General features: G+C 41.4%; 1 protein-coding gene across 1 annotated transcript; it reads left to right on the top strand.

Moving 5' to 3' along the window:
- The first annotated feature begins 14,095 nt into the window (after window positions 1-14,095).
- On the top strand, window positions 14,096-18,498 carry LOC306857913 (uncharacterized protein). The gene is made up of 4 exons (XM_079398185.1): window positions 14,096-14,294; window positions 14,648-14,968; window positions 16,997-17,323; window positions 18,014-18,498. Exons 1-4 carry the CDS (start codon window positions 14,249-14,251, stop codon window positions 18,052-18,054), a joined length of 735 nt encoding a protein of 244 aa, XP_079254311.1. The 5' UTR covers window positions 14,096-14,248; the 3' UTR covers window positions 18,055-18,498.
- The last annotated feature ends 3,330 nt before the right edge of the window (window positions 18,499-21,828 follow it).

Below are 21,828 nucleotides of genomic sequence, written 5' to 3'. Positions count from 1 at the left end.
GGTTCAGTGCCTTCAAGTGCTACACCGCATCTCTTCCATATTAATCTGTCATAAGAAACATCATCTAAATGTCACAGTGAATAAAGTTCATCTTCAAGACCAGCAGTTTCTGTGAGATTCAGATCAACTCAAAGATGGACTTCCTCCCCAAAGAACAATATCTAAAGTTTTATTGAATTGTTTGTTTAATGAGTGTTTATAGTCTGAGGCTCATCAATATTATCAGCTGCTGAAAATCCTCTTTATTTCATGTCAATAGATCCTGTTTTCACCTCATTCATTATCCTGATGACCTCAGATCTGTTAATTGCCTCATTAAGCTCATTATATTGGTGTTAACAGACTTACGCAAACGGCACGATCAGTTATTGTGACATTACAAGATGAAACTTTCATTTAATGGAATTATTTAATACTGTTTATTCTTTAATACATTTTAGCTAAACACATTAAGAGAATAAAAGGGTGTTTCTGTGTGACAGGAGGGCCTTCATCTAAGGATAGAGTATGATGAAGCAAATCTTCAATGTGAAATTTCCATCTTACTGAAAACATTTACATGATCTCTCTTATATTTTATACACATTGTTACTCTATTAGTAAATGTTATTCTTTTTATACATCTGTGAATAAATGTCATATTTTATAAACCATTTATTGTGTAATACCAATATTTTTTATTTTAATTTCTTGGTGCTGATGTAAAATCTGGTTACCGTAATCTTACATTAATGGACATATTTAATCTTAGCCTAGCCTATGTGATGGTTGATGTACTTTGATTATTTTTATTAATTAAACAATGCATAAAAACAAGATCTGTTTATTATAATACTGAGGTATCCAGACAGATCCTTTCCATGCTGCTTATACTATACTGGGTCACATCAGTGTAAAGAGTTTAGGGAAACGTTAAAATAACGTTATACAAAACAAAATATAATGTTCTGTTTCTGTTGAGAAAACTTTCCTGGCTAACCAACAACAATTCACAGTCCACCAATAAGAATAATAACAATAAAAACCAGTAAAATATAATAAGTGTTTTCAACAAGGGCCATCCTTTGGGCTCTGAGATAATAAAAAATGACTTTTCAGATTGTATTTAATTTTGAGTACTTTACTGGTATGTGTCAGTCCTTGTCTTGTGTTTCCCCTCCTCTCGTGTCTCTATTTGGCCATCCTCGTTCCTGTTGATTAGTTAATTAGTAGTTCATGTGTCCCCAGCCCTGCGTTTGATTAGCCCTCACCTGTTTCTGTTGTTCCTCGTTAATTTCCCAGTGTTCTTAAACCCTGTGTTTCCCTGCCTCTGTGTCCAGTCTGACCGTCAAACCCTTGTCTACAGTTGCTGTCTCCATGTTTCCTGTGAGTTCAAGTTTGCCTTATTAAAAGCCTGTGTTCAAGAGAAGTTGCTCGCCTCTGCCTTTCCCTGCTCCCAGAGGGAGCGTGACAGAAGACTGGACCTAATACAACTCAACTATGGCTGAAGACAGGCTTTGGTGTCTGCGGCAGGATGGTCGGGATTTGGTAAGGTATGTGGAGGAGTTTCTTGAGCTTTCCAACGAGGTGAGCTGGATTGACGCCTCGCTCGGTGTGTGTTTTCGGTTTGGGTTGGACAAAGATGTCATCAGCTGCGATATCCCCACGTCCAGTTTTTCCCTTATCGGGCTGATCAATTATGTCCTCAATGTACATGGCATTGATTTCGAAGTCGAAGAATGTCAAACCGATCTTCGTCCAACCCAACCCGAGAACAACCCGGCCTCACCAGCTCACCGCTCGCCAGGACCCTCCACATGCCCGGCCAAATGTTCCGGCCACCCAACTCTTCCCAGCACTGCTGCTGTCCTCAGCCCAGAGCACCCCCGCAACCCCGCGCTTCAGGAGCGCCCTCCTGGGTTCCCGCTGGTTCCGTCCAGCCCTCCTGGGTTCCCGCTGGTTCCGTCCAGCCCTCCTGGGTTCCCGCTGGTTCCGTCCAGCCCTCCTGAGTTCCCGCTGGTTCCGTCCGGCTCTCCTTCGTCTCCGCTGGTTCCATCCAGCCCCGTGCCTCCCGAGCGCCCCCAAGTGTCCGTGCTTCCAGAGCGCCCCCAAGTGTCCGTGCTTCCAGAGCGCCCTCCCGTGCCGGCTCCACGCACGCGCCCTCCCGTGCCGGCTCCACGCCCGTGCCCTCCTGAGTTCCCGCTGGTTCCGTCCAGCCCAGCTCGTCAAGAGCGCCCCCAAGTGTCCGCGCTTCCAGAGCGCCCCCAAGTGTCCGCGCTTCCAGAGCGCCCCCAAGTGTCCGCGCTTCCAGAGCACCCTCCCGTGCCGGCTCCTCGCACGCGCCCTCCCGCGCCGGCTCCACGCCCGTGCCCTCCTGAGTTCCCGCTGGTTCCGTCCAGCCCAGCTCGTCAAGAGCGTCCCCAGGTGTCCGCGCTTCCCGAGTGCCCTCCCGCGCCGGCTCCACGCCCGTGCCCTCCTGCGTTTCCGCTGATTCCATCCGGCCCCACGCTGCAAGAGCGCCCGACAGAGTCCGCGCTGCAAGAGCGCCCGACAGAGTCCGCGCTGCAAGAGCGCCCGACAGAGTCCGCGCTGCAAGAGCGCCCGACAGAGTCCGCGCTGCAAGAGCGCCCGACAGAGTCCGCGCTGCAAGAGCGCCCGACAGAGTCCGCGCTGCAAGAGCGCCCGACAGAGTCCGCGCTGCAAGAGCGCCCGACAGAGTCCGCGCTGCAAGAGCGCCCGACAGAGTCCGCGCTGCAAGAGCGCCCGACAGAGTCCGCTCCTCTGTGGCTCCCAGGGGGGAGCTTCCCCAAGAAAATTTTGGGGGGGGGTAAGAGGGTCACAGCCTGTGTGGCCGGGCCAAGGGCCAAGGCCACACGACCCGAAAAAAAATAGGCCCTGGCCTCCCGAGTCTCCAGACCCGCCCTGGCCTCCCGAGTCCCCTGACCCGCCCTGGCCTCCCGAGTCTCCAGATCCGCCATGGCCTCCCGAGTCTCCTGACCCGCCATGGCCCCTGGAACGGGCACCGCCCTGGAGGCCTCCAGAGTGCCCACCCCCCCTCCCCATTGGATGGTGTTAGGCGTGAGGACACGCCTTCCGGAGGGGGGCGTAATGTCAGTCCTTGTCTTGTGTTTCCCCTCCTCTCGTGTCTCTATTTGGCCATCCTCGTTCCTGTTGATTAGTTAATTAGTAGTTCATGTGTCCCCAGCCCTGCGTTTGATTAGCCCTCACCTGTTTCTGTTGTTCCTCGTTAATTTCCCAGTGTTCTTAAACCCTGTGTTTCCCTGCCTCTGTGTCCAGTCTGACCGTCAAACCCTTGTCTACAGTTGCTGTCTCCATGTTTCCTGTGAGTTCAAGTTTGCCTTATTAAAAGCCTGTGTTCAAGAGAAGTTGCTCGCCTCTGCCTTTCCCTGCTCCCAGAGGGAGCGTGACAGTATGATGGTTTTACTGTCGTTCTTGTTGTTGTTTGTTGATCTCCATTCAAACTGATGAAGTGAGCAGGTGCATCAGTCTGATCACGTGCATCTGGGAGATCATATTCAGTAGAAAATCCGTCCAGTCTCCCCAGCTGTAAATGTCATTGGCTGTCTTGTGTTGCTTATAATAAATTGGCACGTTGATATCATATAAGCAGTCTTTCAGAATGCTGTCAGTTACATGTAGATGCATAATATTAGTGAGTACTGTTATATGGGGTGTCACTTTGGGAAAAATTTGACTACACCACTGAACACAATGTATAGTGTTATAATAAATGACTTTATTTTAAAGTTTTTTTCCTCACTCAGAGTTGCTCTCAGATTGGTCCTGAATCACTTTTAAGCTAAGACTCCTAGTTAGAAATGTTTAAGCTAAATTAGGAGCTCTCTAAAAGGATTCTTAGAATCTTTAGGAATACGGGCCCAGGTCTGTAATATTAGCTATAAAAGCTAATGTCTTAGAGAGGCAGAGTCTTTCAGAAGTAAAGATGGGCAGAGGCTCTCCATTGTGTGAAAGAGTGCAAGAGTGCCCGCTCCTGCTGAGTTTCTGACCATTACTGCCCGCTCCCACAACGTGTGTGTCCCGCTCCCGCAAACATTCTTCTATTGCCTATAATTTACTCCCTATCAATATGTGAGCTATTAAAATCAAATTTGAATGAGGGCTTGCAGTTCACTTTCGATTTCGCGATCACGCGCACTCTGTGTAAAGTGAGCACATCTTACAGTGTATGCATAAATATTAGGCACATTGATTTTCTGATCATATATTTTTTTTCCAAGCACATTTTACCAATACCAAACCACATCGATCTTAATAACTAATAATTTATAACTGATATATAATTGTCCATGAAGGCTGGCATTGAAAAACTCCTTATATTCAGGTGTGCAGAATTATAGGCAGGTTTTCTTTTATAGATGACATGAGCCAAAAGAGATTTAACTCAGACTGAAAAGTCAAAAATAAGTAAATTCCCATATTCAAAACTAATGCAATATAGAAATTGCAAAGTTAAGGCATGACCATTGGACAGCAAAATGCTAACTAGGACAGCGGGGTCAGAAAAAAACGTGTGGAGAAAAAAAAGACATATGTTAACTGCAAAAGAATTAAGAATTAATGTGATTAATTAGGTCTAAAAACCATCGGGAACCATCTCCAGCGCCACCATTTTCCAGAACTGCAACTTTCCTGGAGTCTTCAGAATTACAAGGTGTCAGGTTTTCAGAAAGTTTGCTTGGGTAAAAAATCCTAATTTTTTTTTAATAATAATTACCCTCGCTTAATAAGAATGTAACGGAGCCGACAAGACATGAGGCATGCAGATCCTTATACAAGCTTTTATTAATATACATGGTCAAATCACAGGCAGGGTCGAACAAATGGCAAACCGGTATATAAGAGGGCAAGACAGATGAGTACTCAAGTAAACAAGTGTGGTCTTCGATCGGCGAACAATTTCCAGAGCAATAATCCAAACGAGGAAGAAACAGAGTCGATACAAGTCAATGTAACAGCGATACAAGGGTTAATCCAAGATACACAGGCAGGAATAAGGAAATAAGACTATAAACAAAATAAACAAAACTTAGAAAACATGGAAGGGCTCCGTAGCTATTAGATTAGATTAGATTCAAATGTATTGTCATTATGCAGAGTACAAGTACAGAGCTAATGAAATGCAGTTAGCATCTAACCAGAAGTGCAAGAATAAAGTGTTTTATATACATATAAGTGCAGAGTAAGTGAAGATATGATTTACAGAATGTACAGTGGAATTACTATATACAGTATAGAGCAGAGTATATACAGAATATAAATAGGAATGCAATGTAGGGATTGTATGTACATTATGAACAGAGCAATGTAGGATTATTTATACACATTATGAACAGCAGAAACGTGAGAACAGTTGTAATAAATACAGCTGGATGAGTGTGCAAAGTATTGATAAAACAATAACAGTAGTGCAATATTTTATAGAAATAGTTTTCTGTGCTTTGTACAGTAAAAACTTTAGACAGTTTATAGTGTAATAACTTTAACAATGTGCAATCTGTGCAAAATATGAGTAGTGCAAATGCATGTGTGTAAAGTACTCTGACCAGTGCAGTAATAAGCAGGTGCAGGAGTTCGATTGGTGATGTGGCGTTCAGAAGTGTCACAGCTTCGGGGAAGAAGCTCTTCCTGAACCTACTAGTGTGAGAGCGTAGGCACCTGTAACGCCTGCCGGATGGAAGGAGGGTGAAAAGTCCATGGTTAGGGTGAGAGGCATGCTTGATGATGTTTCTTGCCCTGCCCAGATAGCGCTTATGATAAATGTTCTCAATGGAAGTTAACTGGGTGCCGGTGATCCGTTGAGCAGTTTTCACCACCCGCTGGAGTGCTTTGCGGTCAGATGCGGAGCAATTGCTGTACCATACTGAGATGCAGTTCGTGAGTATGCTCTCAATGGTACAGCGGTAGAATTCCACAAGGATCCTGGGATTCAGGTGAACTTTCTTAAGGCTCGTTAAGAAGTAAAGGCGCTGCTGTGCCTTTTTGACCAGAGTGGAGGTGTTATGGGACCAGGTGAGGTCATCAGAGATGTGGATGCCAAGGAACTTGAAACTTGACACACGCTCCACTACAGCTCCGTTGATGTAGATGGGTGTGTGTGCATGACTCCTAGTCCGCCTGAAGTCCACAATGATCTCCTTTGTCTTCTGGGTGTTTAGTTCTAGATTGTTGGTGGCACACCACACAGCCAGGTGCTGCACCTCATCCCTGTAGGCTGACTCATCGTCATCCTTGATCAGACCTACCACCGTGGTGTCATCTGCAAATTTGATTATGGTGTTGGAGCCATAAACAGGAGCACAGTCATGGGTGAAGAGGGAGTACAGGAGAGGGCTCAGTACGCAGCCCTGTGACACGCCGGTGTTCAGGGTGATGATGGAGGAGGAGAGGTTATCTAACTTAACGGACTGAGGTCTGTTAGTCAGAAAATCTAGAATCCAATTGCAGATGGGTGTGCTGATTCCAAGCTGGCTGAGCTTGGAGATCAGCTCGGAGGGGATTACAGTATTAAATGCAGAACTGAAATCTATGAACAGCATTCTCACATGTGTGTTTTGACTGTCCAGGTGGGTGAGGGCAGAGTGAAGTGCTGTTGAGATGGCGTCCTCTGTTGAACTATTGTGGCGATAGGCAAATTGGAATGATTCTAGTGTAGCAGGGAGACAGGATTTTAAGTGGGATGCAACCAGTTTCTCAAAACACTTGGCAATGATGGGGTGAGTGCAACAGGACAGAAGTCATTAGGGACCGAGGCAGTTGAGTGTTTCGGTACTGGTACGATGGTGGAGGTTTTGAAGATAGTGGGGACAGTTGTTTGGGCCAGGGACAGATTGAAAATGTCCGTGAAGACCTCAGCTAGCTGCTCCGCACAGGCTTTAAGCACACGACCAGGTATTCCATCAGGGCCAGCTGCCTTCCGCGCGCATTCACCTTACGCAGAGTGGAGTAAACATCTGATGTGGAGAGTGTGAGAGGCAGTTCACTGGGTTGATGCTCAGCTTTGAGTGAGATCTCCTTATTATTTTGATCAAAACAAGCATAAAAGTGATTGAGCTTGTCTGGGAGGGAGGCAGAGCTGGAGGGGGGCACAGAGTTAGGTGGTTTGTAATCTGTGATAGATTGTATGCCTTGCCACATACGCCGGGGGTCTGAACTATTGAAGTGTTCTTCAATCTTCTGTTTGTGTGTGAGTTTGGCCTGGCAGATACCCTTCCTCAGGTTGGCTCTGGCTGAGCTGTAAGCCTCCTGGTCTCCAGACCTGAAGGCTGCATCTGTTGCTTTGAGCAGGAGGCGAACTTCTCTGTTCATCCAGGGCTTCTGATTGGGGAACATTTTTATTTTTTTGTGTGTGGTCACTCTGCTCACACATCTGTTGATGTGCTCCAGGACAGAGTTGGTGTAAATGTCAATGTTAATCTGAGAGTTTGTGGTGGCCTGGGCAGCAAACTCACTCCAGTCTGTGTGCTGGAATTGATGTTGAAGAGTGGAGTCAGCACCTTCCAGCCAGAATTTAACAGTCCTTGTTGTAGGTTTCACACATTTGATGACCGGGGTATACTTGGGGAGCAGGAACAAAGAGAGGTGATCAGACTGACCCAGGTGGGGGAGGGGTGTGACTTTGTAGGCATCACTCACATTAGTATAAACGTGGTCCAATGTTTTATGTCCCCTTGTAGTGCAGGAGACATTTTGATGAAATTTAGGGAGAACAGATCTAAAAGTGCAGTGACTGAAGTCCCCAGCAACAATAAAGGCTCCATCCGGGTGCAGGGTTTGTAATTTGCTAATAGCAGCACAAAGATCTTTCATAGCCACGTTAGCATTAGCGTCCAGAGGTACATAAACTGCAGCAGCAACAATGCAAGTAAACTCACGTGGTAGATAGAATGGCCTGCACTTGATAATCAGGAACTCCAGATCAGCAGAGCAGTAGGTATCAACAATGACAGAGTCTTTACACCATGATTTATTTACATAAATGCATACTCCACCACCCTTGTTTTTACCAGAGGTTGCTGCTACTCTGTCAGCCCTGAAGAAAGAGCGTCCATCCATATGCACCACGCTGTTTGGGACATCGTTGCAGAGCCATGTTTCAGTGAAGAACATAACATTACAGTCCATAAGCTGTTTCTGTGTGAGGGTCCAGATCTTTAGTTCGTCCATCTTGTTCATCAGAGACCGTACATTGGCAAGGAAGATGCTGGGCAGAGCTGGTCGATGTGGGTTTAGCCTTAGCTTAGCACACAGCCCTCCACGCTTTCCCCGTCTTTGTTAACGGTCTCGACGCCGACGCCAAGCACTTCCGGACGGTACGAGTGATTCGCTTGTCCGCGGTGATCTCAGTAGCTCCGGCGGGAGTTCGCTGAAGTCGAAAGGATGATCTAAAACTATGTTGGAACACCGTTTGTTGATGTCCAAAAGTGACTGTTTACTTTAGCTGTAGTTCGCATAACTGAATCGCGCGAACACGAATTAAATAACCAGGTAAATTAACACTATTTTCCAAAATCTGGTAAGACGCTGAGCCTCGCGATGTGTTTGCGCCGCCATCTTGGTCTTATCACTTGGAGAGCGATAAATGCTAGACAATACTGGAACTAAACAAACAGAAAGGCTCTATAAAACAGCTATCACTAGGAGAGTGATAAATGCTGACTAATATTCAGGGATAAACATAAATATGGAATGGCTCGGTAAGGCAGCTAACACTTGGAGAGTGCTAAACGCAGAACAATACTCGGTAACTAGAACAGTATCTAAGTGTGTTTTATATAGTGAGTGTAATAGCTTTCAGGTGAACAAGTAATTGAGACAGCTGTGTGTACTTAGTGCAATGAATGATGGGAAACGCAGTCCAGGGTAATATGTGGTGTGAAAATCAATGTGATGGAAGAGTGACCTCTGGTGGTGAGCGAATGGAAGTCAATGGACCTGATTCATGACAAAAAATAACATGCTGAAATGTTGTGAAATACATGAAGACTCATTTTTTATAGGCTTTATGGACAGATAAGTTGAGAAGGACTCTTGCAGGACCAACAACACATCCTCTTACCACTGTTTGAAGAATTTATCTTTTGTCTGAATTTATCAAATGCATGTTTTGTAGTACTACATTTTACGTAAAATACATTACATTTACGCATTTATCAGATGCTTTTATCCAAAGCGACTTACAGTACATCCAGGCTATACATTTTTTTATCAGTATGTGTGTTCCTGGGAATCGAACCCACAAACGTTTGCACTGCAAACGTTATGCCCTACCACTGAGCATTGCATTTGTGATACTCAATTATCACATGAGGTCACATTAGCCCCTTTCACACAGTAATACCAGTAAATTGCCGTAAAATTACCGGAACGACTTATCCGGTAAATTAAAAAATGCGCTGTTCACACAGGCAACGACATTCCGTCTTTTTTCCGGAAAAGCACCATTCACACATCCATCCAAAATACTGGTAAATTCCATGACATCATTAACCTCCAATAGCTGCGCTTGTATTTGTAAACATGGAGGGTATGCAGTCAGTCTTTTTGTTGATGGTTTCATTTTTGTTTCAAACTTTTGCATTCATGCAGCTGCTTTTGTCCCAGAGACATCGTAATAGATGACTACAAACCAGTGCTTAATTTGAACATTTAGAGGTCCCGGAACAAAGCGGGGTGATGGATACGGCATGTAATTACAGGAGGGAGAGGTAACGCAGCATTCAGCCGACCACATTGGTGGCCAGCTTAAGTGATTAACAGCGTGCATCAGTTGATTTTATTACATTTTGAAAACAGCCATTTCCAGGCCTGGGGGAAACTGAAAAATAATGAAATTGTATTTCTAATTTTAGTTATGATTAATCATGTCCAGAATTTCGTGAGGGATTGTGTGTATATTACATAGGGCTACCTACTACTCATCCCCGCAGATTTCAAGTTTATAATGAGGGAAATTACTGCAAAAATTTATTCAAGATAGCAAGCGGGTTATACGAGTAAATAAATCCACACAAACTAGCAGATTAAATCAGTCATTTGAAAACGGTGTGAGTGATTCAGCTGGTCCGGGTCTTCTCTCTTTCTCTCTCTCAAAGCGGCTTCACATCAGCTGCACACCGATCCAAGACTTTCGCTCGCATTTCGGGACAGTTGACAAAATTGTCCCTTGCTTAATCGGGTCATTGTTGCATCGTCACAAAAATGTATAATTTGCACGTCTTTTAAAGCCAATAGGTACTCGCGCTCTCCAGAGGCTGTTTCAAGGCTGAGCGCTCACAGTCACATCCAAAGCCGCCTAGCGAGTATCATATTGAGTTATTTTACGTAGTTTATCTGTTGTACTTAAGTGGCCAAATACACACAAAATTTTGCAAAAATGGCTGTCCTGGCGAGTATCCAGGTTTTTTCTGAAGTAAATGTGAACAGTTAAAAAACAAACAAACAAAAAAAAATACTTATGTTACACAAATGCAGAGGTCTGTGCGACGGACATGGGCGGATACATGGGGAAGTGTGGAGTGAATGCGTCATCTGTGTCAGTGTGTTATGATTGGCCCGGAGTAGAGTCTTACGTCAGCGCGTTCTGAACTTGTACGTGCTCATACCGGTAATTTTACTTCTGCGTTCACACACAGCAGAATTCCGGCAATTTACTGGTAATGTTACAACTTCTCATACCGGTAAATTGCCAGAACGAATTTACCGGTATTTTTGAAAAGGTCCTGTTCACACATGATCTCTTTACGGCAATTTCCCGGTAATTTTCCGGAAAACTCTGTATGTGTGAAAGGGCTAAATGTCTAAACACAAGGCTGCCATCTTAGAGCCTTTTTTAAACGTATGATACATTATGTTCATTAATCTTCTAACATTAAAATATGAAAATCAGTTTCAGTTTAATTTGATGGTCCCTTCCACACATTATGTTGACTGTACGTAACATTGCACATACATACTACATCTACTAACTCTCATTAGAGTGTTATTAGTAGATTGGTGGAGTTAGGGTTAGAACAAGTTGGCATGCACTTGCAAAGTTACTTATAGTCAGTAGAATGTCTGTTGAAACACCATCACAATAAAGCATTAGCAGATATTAAGCAGACAGTTTACTAATACTCTATTTCGAAATACTAATACTCTATTTCGAAATACTAATACTCTATTGTTGAAATTCGACATTTCAACAATATAAAACAAACCGGATGATATGTAACTAGTAAGTGAACATACTCATTTTATTCTAATAGGATTACGCTTATTAGCAAGCAAGTTATCATCATCTACAGTGCATAATATCATCCAAAGATTCAGAGAATCTGGAACAATCTCTGTGCGTAAGGGTCAAGGCCGGAAAACCATACTGGATGCCCGTGGTCTTCGGGCCCTTAGACGGCACTGCATCACATACAGGAATGCTACTGTAATGGAAATCACAACATGGGCTCAGGAATACTTCCAGAAAACATTGTCGGTGAACACAATCCACCGTGCCATTCGGCTAAAACTCTATAGGTCAAAAAGGTGGAGTCCTTCACATCAAGCTACATCAAGCTACATAAGGCAATATATGAGATTATTAGTACACTTTTATTCAACAACTCTCTTTAAACCACCATCGAGTGTTTGTAATAACTTCCTTTTGCGATCACATGTGGAATTTGGTCAGAAACAATTAATAGAAATTATGATTCTGTCTGAAGAAATGTGAAGTAAATGTATCTATATTTCTCTGTGTATATGCATGTTTGGATTATAATCCCTTATTGACGCTGTTCAGTGAATCTATGTGAACACAAATAAACCACTGCTCACGTGACTGAATATGAATACTTTGTGAACTTCTATTCCAAAAATTACATATACACGTTTTATTTTGCACTCCTGACATAAGTTTCTAAATTACTGTCACTGCAACAATGTTTTATCAAAACAGTGGTCAAATATGTCAAAGCTAGAGTCTTTCTAAAATCTTCAAATTTTTCTACTGAAGCACAGTTTGTCCAGATCAAGTAAGAGTGTGATGTTTAAACGTGCTGTTAATAAAAATGAATGAGTGTTTCAATAAAGCTATGCAGTAGGCAACTGTATTGTTTCTGTCTTATTGCTAAATATATATTTTATATGTATCAATATATGGCTATACATGGTTCATGCATATATTGCAGAATATTGAAAAATATAAGAACTAGAGTCCCGTATAACAAAATATATTATTTCTTATATCACATTATATCTTCTAATAAATCAGAATCAGAAAGAGTGTTATTGCCAAGTGTGTTAACACACACAAGGAATTTGTCTTGGTGTCAGGAGCTTCCAGTACAGAAGTAAAAACAGTGCAGACAACATTTAATTAAGGTAATAAAAACACTAATAATGAAGAGAATAGAAATATATTCACATATTTTGTAAGGGCAGGAAGCTGTGGCTGACGTTAGTGGTCATGTCAACATGTTGTCAAATGAGCAAAGAAACAGCTAAATGGTCACGTACAGGTCCTTTTAAAAAAATTAGCATATTGTGATAAAGTTCATTATTTTCTGTAATGTACTGATAAACATTAGACTTTCATATATTTTAGATTCATTACAACACAACTGAAGTAGTTCAAGCCTTTTATTGTTTTAATATTGATGATTTTGGCATACAGCTCATGAAAACCCAAAATTCCTATATCAAAAAATTAGCATATTTCATCCAACCAATAAAAGAAAAGTGTTTTTAATACAAAAAAAGTCAACCTTCAAATAATCATGTTCAGTTATGCACTCAATACTTGGTCGGGAATCCTTTTGCAGAAATGACTGCTTCAATGCGGCGTGGCATGGAGGCAATCAGCCTGTGGCACTGCTGAGGTGTTATGGAGGCCCAGGATGCTTCGATAGCGGCCTTAAGCTCATCCAGAGTGTTGGGTCTTGCGTCTCTCAACTTTCTCTTCACAATATCCCACAGATTCTCTATGGGGTTCAGGTCAGGAGAGTTGGCAGGCCAATTGAGCACAGTAATACCATGGTCAGTAAACCATTTACCAGTGGTTTTGGCACTGTGAGCAGGTGCCAGGTCGTGCTGAAAAATGAAATCTTCATCTCCATAAAGCTTTTCAGCAGATGGAAGCATGAAGTGCTCCAAAATCTCCTGATAGCTAGCTGCATTGACCCTGCCCTTGATAAAACACAGTGGACCAACACCAGCATCACTGACTGTGGGTACTTGACACTGGACTTCAGGCATTTTGGCATTTCCCTCTCCCCAGTCTTCCTCCAGACTCTGGCACCTTGATTTCCGAATGACATGCAAAATTTGCTTTCATCCGAAAAAAGTACTTTGGACCACTGAGCAACAGTCCAGTGCTGCTTCTCTGTAGCCCAGGTCAGGCGCTTCTGCCGCTGTTTCTGGTTCAAAAGTGGCTTGACCTGGGGAATGCGGCACCTGTAGCCCATTTCCTGCACACGCCTGTACACGGTGGCTCTGGATGTTTCTACTCCAGACTCAGTCCACTGCTTCCGCAGGTCCCCCAAGGTCTGGAATCGGTCCTTCTCCACAATCTTCCTCAGGGTCCGGTCACCTCTTCTCGTTGTGCTGCGTTTTCTGCCACACTTTTTCCTTCCCACAGACTTCCCACTGAGGTGCCTTGATACAGCACTCTGGGAACAGTCTATTCGTTCAGAAATTTCTTTCTGTGTCTTACCCTCTTGCTTGAGGGTGTCAATGATGGCCTTCTGGACAGCAGTCAGGTCGGCAGTCTTACCCATGATTGCGGTTTTGAGTAATGAACCAGGCTGGGAGTTTTTAAAAGCCTCAGGAATCTTTTGCAGGTGTTTAGAGTTAATTAGTTGATTCAGATGATTAGGTTAATAGCTCGTTTAGAGAACCTTTTCATGATATGCTAATTTTTTGAGATAGGAATTTTGGGTTTTCATGAGCTGTATGCCAAAATCATCAATATTAAAACAATAAAAGGCTTGAACTACTTCAGTTGTGTTGTAATGAATCTAAAATATATGAAAGTCTAATGTTTATCAGTACATTACAGAAAATAATGAACTTTATCACAATATGCTAATTTTTTGAAAAGGACCTGTACATCAACACTTAAAAAGGTGCAGTTCCTTTAGCTGACAGTAGATTTTCTCATGACTTTACCACAGATCAGCCTCACATCAGATCATCTGTCACTTCATTATTCAACCAGTTTAGAAGAGTTTGTCTTCATATTTGTGGACTGAAGATGTGTCACAGATTTTGGTTCTGTTTGTGTTTGTGGTGTCTGGTTGGTGAGTTTGAAATTAGTTTTTATATGTTTGTTTTTTGTCTAAATGTCCTTTATGTAAAAACACTGAAGCTCAAACAGCAGCAGCTTTAGTTTCAGTCGTGAAGTGACTCTCATCTGGAGTTAAAGTGTTTTGTGTTTATGATGTTGTGAGGCTTAAACTTCCTGCTTCAGTAAAAAAAAAAAAAAAAAGAGTTTTATTCAAAATCACCACAAACATGCAGTTATTAATCAGTTTTGCTGTTTGGATAATATTGGTCTCAGATGAAAATTTCAAACTATTTAATATAGTAAACCACCATGAAGTTATTTCAAAGTCTTAATCTGTGATAAATACTGTTTGTGTGTGTTCTTCAGGTGTGTTTGCTGATTCAGATGCAGTGAAGTCAGTGTCAGTGATGCAGGGAGATTCAGTCACTCTAGAAACTGGTCTTACTGAAATAAAGAAAGGTGATCGTATGTACTGGACATTTGGACTTTCAAAGACTCGAATAGCTGTAATCAATTATGATGGAAGGTTCGCCACATTTGATGTTCTTGATGGGAGATTCAGAGACAGACTGAAGGCGGATCTTCAGACTGGATCTCTGACCATCACAAACACCAGAACCACAGACTCTGGACTTTATAAAGTTGTCAGTCGAGAGATCACATACAGATTCCATCTTACTGTCTCTGGTGAGTCACAGTTACAGTCTTATTTATGCTGCTGGTCTTCATAATAATTTCAAATATTTTCATGAATTAAAATCAGCAAAGCAGAAAAAGCCTGCACACAATGTTCTTTATTTAAAAATATATTTAAAAGTATTTATTTAGAGGCCATAAAAGCATCAAAAGTTCTCTTTGCAGCAACAAAATTATTTCGATATTGCATCACCATCAGTTTCAGTTTAAGTATTTTTATTTTTCAGTTTAACATGTTAAAAATAATTAACACAATTAGCGCAGTTTGGCCATCCCATTTACAACTGCTGCTTCTTTTATTTCTTGACAAGAACTGCATTTATTCAGTGCGAACTGCGCTTTTCAGATGCACGCTCTTCACCTCAGCACCTGGTGTGATTCAAACAAGCACATAAATGCTACAGGTGATGAGGAGCTTCAGTAGAACAACAGTGAACTGCAGTCAAATGAGATGTTGTCAGGCCAGATGACAGTAAAAACAGTTTTCCTGTGCTGTCAGCCATTATACTGTGCTTGTAGCGCGAGCTCTTTAATTGCATGCACTAATATGGCATCATTTCTTATCAAAACACAAAATAAACTATGAGCTCGGAATATACTCGGAAATCGTGCTCTGCATTTAACCCATCCAAAGCGCGCACACACGCACGCACACGCAGAGAGACACGCACAGAGACAGTTCTTCAGGTGGGCAGCCATTTATGCTGCGGCGCCCGGGAGCAGTTGGGGGTTCGGTGCCTTGCTCTCAGTCGTGGTATTGAGGGTGGAGAAAGCGCTGGACAGTCACTCCCCCCACCTACAATCCCCGCCGGCCCGAGACTCGAACTCGCAACCTTTGGATCACGAGTCCGACTCTCTAACCATTAGGCCACGACTTCCCCTTAAATCATGAAGTTACCAGAAAGGTGATTTAAGCTGCCTTAACACTGTGCATGTAAGTGTTTGTCATTTATGAGCCACATTTAAAGCAGCCAAAATAACTACTGTGATGTCTGTTAATCAAAAGACAAAAGAAAAATGAAGAAATCAATAATTTATGTAGATTTAAGCTTTAATATTCATCTATATTTAATTCAGAATTTAGTTTTTGACAACTTTATTCAATAATATTTTCTACTTGTTGAAGGAAATTTTGCTAAATATGGCATTTGTTAAAATGAGTTTATGTGGAGATGTTTTTAAGTTCACTTAAATTAAAAAGTTATTTTGTAAAGTCTAATAAATGTTAAAATCAATAGCTCTCAATCCTATACTTTACTGTTTTACACAAATTATATGTGATATAATTCAACTGACTTACACTGCAGAGTTTTTGGTGCACGTGAGTTCCTGAACATGATGCATGATGGGATATGCTTTGAATACCGCTCTGAATACTTGCTGTTTGAGATAGTGTGGTTAAGTGTGTTAAGGACACTGAACTTTGCCACTTTTCAGACCTGGGACAGTCTTGTGCGCTTCCTCTCATGTGAACCTGCTCTCAAGACCACAAGTGTGGGTACAGACCATGACCTCGTTCTAATATTAGTGAATTCTGAGTGCTCTAAACTAGCGTCCACATCCACAAGGCTAGTTATTTGCACAAAACACACCCAAACCATCTCCAACCAGGGCTTGATAAACAAACCGTTTGAAAAGGCCTGTACACAGATTTCACGCACACATTTGTGTGTGTGCATGCTCATTGAATGTGACCCAATGTTTAAGCTATATGTTATGCTTACTTTATCTGATGGAGGACCAAAAGTTACATGATGTGGCTTTAATCATTTTAAACATGTTAAACAGCAATATTAACTGCAGAAATTAACATATTATTTTCCCCAGTCTTTACAAAAACACTGAAGCTCACACTGCAGCAGTTTCAATTGTGACATGGTTCACATCTACAGTAAAAGTGTTTTCTGTTTGTGACTTCAGTTCAGTTTTAAAACCGTCAGATGTTTTATTTGATCCTGTTTTGAATTATATTTGAGCATATTTACTTCCATTAAAAAAAAGTTTCTGATTGTTCTTCAGGTGTGTTTGATGCAGTGGAGTCAGTGTCAGTGATGGAGGGACATTCAGTCTCTCTACAGACTAACACTGAAATACAGAGAGATGAGCTGGTAATCTGGACATTTGGACATTCAAAAACCCTTATAGCTGAAATCATTAAATGGGATAAGGACGGACTGTTTGCCAGATATGATGTTCTTGATGGGAAATTCAGAGACAGACTGAAGGCGGATCATCAGACTGGATCTCTGACCATCACAAACACCAGAACCACAGACTCTGGACTTTATCAAGTGACCATCAATACCAAGAAACCAACCACTTATAGATTCAGTGTTACTGTCTCTGGTGAGTAACAATTACATTCATGTATTTAATATCACATACACATTTATTAATGCACTTTATTGTTTGCTTTTTTAATTTTAATATTATTATTTCATTTTTTTTTTCATTTACTCACTGTGTGGCATTTCCCTCTCCCACAGTGTAATCACTGGTGTGGTACAAACCCACAGCTCCCTACAGTGGGCCACATTTCAGACACAATTATCTGTCAGTAGCCTTTGCTTTTTTTAAAACAGAATGTGATCATTTGAATTTCTAGAATGTTTCCAGTGTGCGCGCACCTCTATCATCGAAGATGATTGACAATTTGCATACAGTTTTGATCGGTGGTATGATTCTGTTCTAGGCAAGAACTCCCTGTACATCCATGCAGCCTAGCATGGATAAGAGCAGGGAGAGCAGCAATAATCCCCCAGGGTAAACAGAATAGAATCAACATAAATGTATTTAATGTATTTAATATTAATTTCTGACCCCGAATTGCAATTAAAAATCTGTCAGCATCAGGGTTTGACATTAAAGGCTTAGTTCACCCAAAAATGAAAATTAGCCTGTGTTTTACTCACCCTACATTCACATACATGCTTTGAGGGTGAGTAAAACACAGGTTAATTTTCATTTTACTCTATGTTATCCATATTTAATGTTATTGACTGAGCTGAACTCAGATCTGATGTGTTTATTCCTCAGACTCTGTCTGCGGTTGTGGTTCTACTGAAGCTGTGATCTGATTGGTCGTCACTGCTCTGGTGGGCGTGGCTGCTGTTGTTGTTCTGGTTTATGACATCAGATCCAGGCGAGCTGAACATGATTCTTGATTAGCCTACAGATTTTTAATAGCTTTCTATATTCATCTTCCTCATTTTTTTTTTCAATCTGAACTTTGTTAGTTTGAATCTTTCTTTAAATCTTTCTTTTTTTAGTCTGAATCTCAACACCTTTGATGTTCATCTCCCATATCCACTCTAGATGATGTTCTATTCTACTTTGTTATGCTTCTTCTTCTTCTTCATTGTAGTTTTTTTATGGCAGTTGGCATCCATAGTGTTGCATTACTGCCATCTACTGTCTCACTTTGACTTACTATATCTTAATTAAATTTATTAAATTCATCCTTCCAGTCCACTTTGTTATTCTATTCTATAATAAATATTTTATATGATTACAGCAGTGTTTTCCCTTCTGGCATTCATATATTCAATAATCTGTTATGTTTCTATTTATTGATAATGTTTATCAAAGAATGCTTTTCTCCACAAAGTTATAACAGCTGATCTGTTCCTGATCCATAAAGCCATTAGAGAAACTAGACCCGCAGGATTCCCGAAAAAATGTCAGCCTCTAATATGGGCCTCTAAAATAAATTATGCTCCAGGGCATAATAAGCAACCCAGTCAACACGTGAGATCATGTGATGATCACTGTATGCTAAAGTCCTGTACTCACTTAAGTGGTAATACAGCGGCAGAGTAGAATTGGGTTCTTACTCGTCACACAAATGCGAGTTTAATCAAAAAATTCCAGCTGGTTCTTGTGTCCTATTACTCTTGTTAAACCTTTAACTTGTATTTCCTTAAACACTTAAACACAAGTTTTATCCATAAAGAAAGCAAGACGGTAAGAAAACGGTTTCTCCCTTATTTCTCTGCCCGCACCTCAAACTTGTGTAATAACACGTGCGTGGCCGTTAAAGACACAGAACCGAAATTATACATCAGAAACATAAGAAATAATACTGAAACATATACATTGGAAATATCAATATTGTCTCTAAAAGAAAATTTTACATGTTAAGTTTTTACATGGAAATCAACACGCTAAGCAACAATAATAATATACAAATTATTGAAACATTGAATTGGCTCTGACATACCAGCCCCTAAATGTCTTTGTGATCAACAAAACAATTACCAACCTATTTATACCAAAGAGCCAAACTAATTTCTTAAAATAACATATTCTTGACTGAAAAAAAAACCTTTAAATGTGATGTTAACCTGAATTTAGGCAATACACCTGTAACAGATCCTTCCATTAGGACAGTGTAAGGGACTATAAGTCTGCCTCTACAAGTAAACAAAGCTTAGTGATAGGCCGTAAAAGAATGCTCGTTTTGGTTTTCACTTGGGCTTGCCTCACGAGACCCTTGTTATCTGTGAATGTTTGTAGCACACGTCCCATTACCCAAGAGTTTCACGGTGCAGACTCATCAGCAATCAATACAATGTCCCCAGGCTTTAGATTTTTCATTAGGCTTTGTCATTTTTGTCTTTCTTGCAAGTCTGGTAGGTACTCTTTGACCCAGCGCTTCCAAAATAGGTCAGCCATATACTGAACTTGGCGCCACCTACGTCTGGAATATAGGTCTGCTTTATCAAAAACCCCAGGGGACATGGACGGTTTTACTTTCAGCAGCAGCAAATGATTTGGAGTGAGGGCCTTTAAGTCGTTTTGGTCATTGGACACCTTAGTGATGGGACGACTATTAATTACTGCCTCCACCTCGCATAAGAGCCTTTGAAGACTTTCTTCATCAAGAGACTGTTGTTTTACAGTGGAGTTGAGTTGATTTTTCGGACTGTCCGTATTTGCCGTTACCAAACTCCTCCATGGTGGGAAGCAGTTGGGGGGTTGAAAATCCACTGTACACCTTTTTCAAGTAATGTGGTTTGAATCCTGTCATTGTTCATTCATCCTACTTACAAACTGTGACCAGCACCTCTCACTTGTGCAGCATTGGACTGATCACTACCTCATCCAGCATTGACTGCAAACTACCTCCTCGGATAGTCTCATAAAAAGACTGTTCTCCTGTCAATTTAACAGACTGACAATATCTTTTTGCACTACACACATATCTGCACAATTTTTGTTTTATTTAACTAGTTTGCACTCCATCTATTCTGCCATGTGCCTTATGTCACTTTATCTATCTTTTCTTTATTTTTATTTTTCTACAATGTTCTCAGATTGATAAGCTCTTTTTGCACTACAAATATATCTGCACAGTTTTGTTTTTATTTAACTGGTTTGCACTATCTGCCATGCGCCTTATGCCACTTTATCTATTTCTTTATTTTTTTTTCTACAATGTCCTTACTTGTATAGCTAGAGTTGTATGTACATATGTTTAAACCGTATTATCTGTATTTGAATGTGTTTAATGTTAACTGTTTACACCAAGGGTCAATATGTTATTAGGGCCCAAGCCAGTAAGGCGCAGGGCCCTATTGTTCTTCTAAGGATTATTATTTTTTTTTTTTTTTTTTTTTTTTTATTTCAATCATCCGGGCACTTTTGGGGGCCTTAACGTGCCCGAAAACTCTCGAAAATTGGCACGCACATTGGAACCTGCGGCCATTAGGACGCCGCTGAGGCTGGGACCCGGGCGGGGCACAGGGGCTCTACGGCGCCCCCTGGAAAATTGTCAGAAAGCTTGATGGATAGCTCACACATACTTGCACGTATTCATATGAAACTCGGTACACATATAGAACTCATTGAGCTGAACAACTTTCATGCTGCATGTTTTAGGGTCCGCCCAACAGGAAGTCGGCTATTCAGGGCTGTTTAAAAAGCGCATGCTCTGGAATTTGATATACTCCTCTGAGGATTTCCATACGATTGCCACCAAACTAGGTGAACATGATCTCAAGACATTGGGGACGCTAAATTGCGAAGATATTTTTGATATGTCGAACGGTTTGCCCGTGGCGAGGCGATGAAGTTATGGCGAAAAATGAGACCCAGGAAATGCCTAATAACGTCCACATACATTGTATGATGTAGATCAAACTCCAGTGGTTTGTTCGTTGTATGATGCCGATCGGATAGATGTGACTATTATGACTGAAAGTTATAGCGCCACCAACTGGCTGCAGGAAGTGTGTCGTTTTCAAAATGATTTGAATTCAGCATCTTATTTTTACTCGATTTGCTTCAAACTTCACCAGAATAATGTCAAAACACGGCCGATGTAAAACTGTGAAGGGAATATTGATATCTAAAATTATGTTGCCATGGCAACGTGTCAAAGTTGAAAATTCGTTTCTGGTGATTTTGAGGCAGATAACATGTTTAGAATGTCATGAAACTCAACACACATATCCATTTTAATGATAGTTAGACACTGGAAAAACCTCATAAACGGGCGTGGAAGAGGCACTCTATAGCGCCACCTTTTGTCAAAAATGGGGGGGATAGTTTTAGCTACAGACACCAAACTCGGTACATAAATTGTTCTTATTAATCCGGACAACTTTCTAATTTGCAGTCATTAGCTACGACCAACAGGACGTCGGCTATATTTATTTTAATGTGTTTTTTTTTTAAAAACGGGCTGTAAACAAATTCATACTCCTCCAAACAGAAACACGTAAATCACACCAAACATTTTTTCTCATGATGCCAAAATACTGACGATGCTAAATTGCGGACGGATTTAGGATATCTTGAACGATGATTTAATGGCAATTTATTAAAGTTACAGTAAAAAAGAGAAAACC

The sequence above is a fragment of the Barbus barbus genome (genome assembly GCF_936440315.1).
Source record: "Barbus barbus genome assembly, chromosome: 38".
Taxonomy (NCBI): domain Eukaryota; kingdom Metazoa; phylum Chordata; class Actinopteri; order Cypriniformes; family Cyprinidae; genus Barbus; species Barbus barbus.
This window is presented reverse-complemented; position numbering and strand designations above follow the sequence as displayed.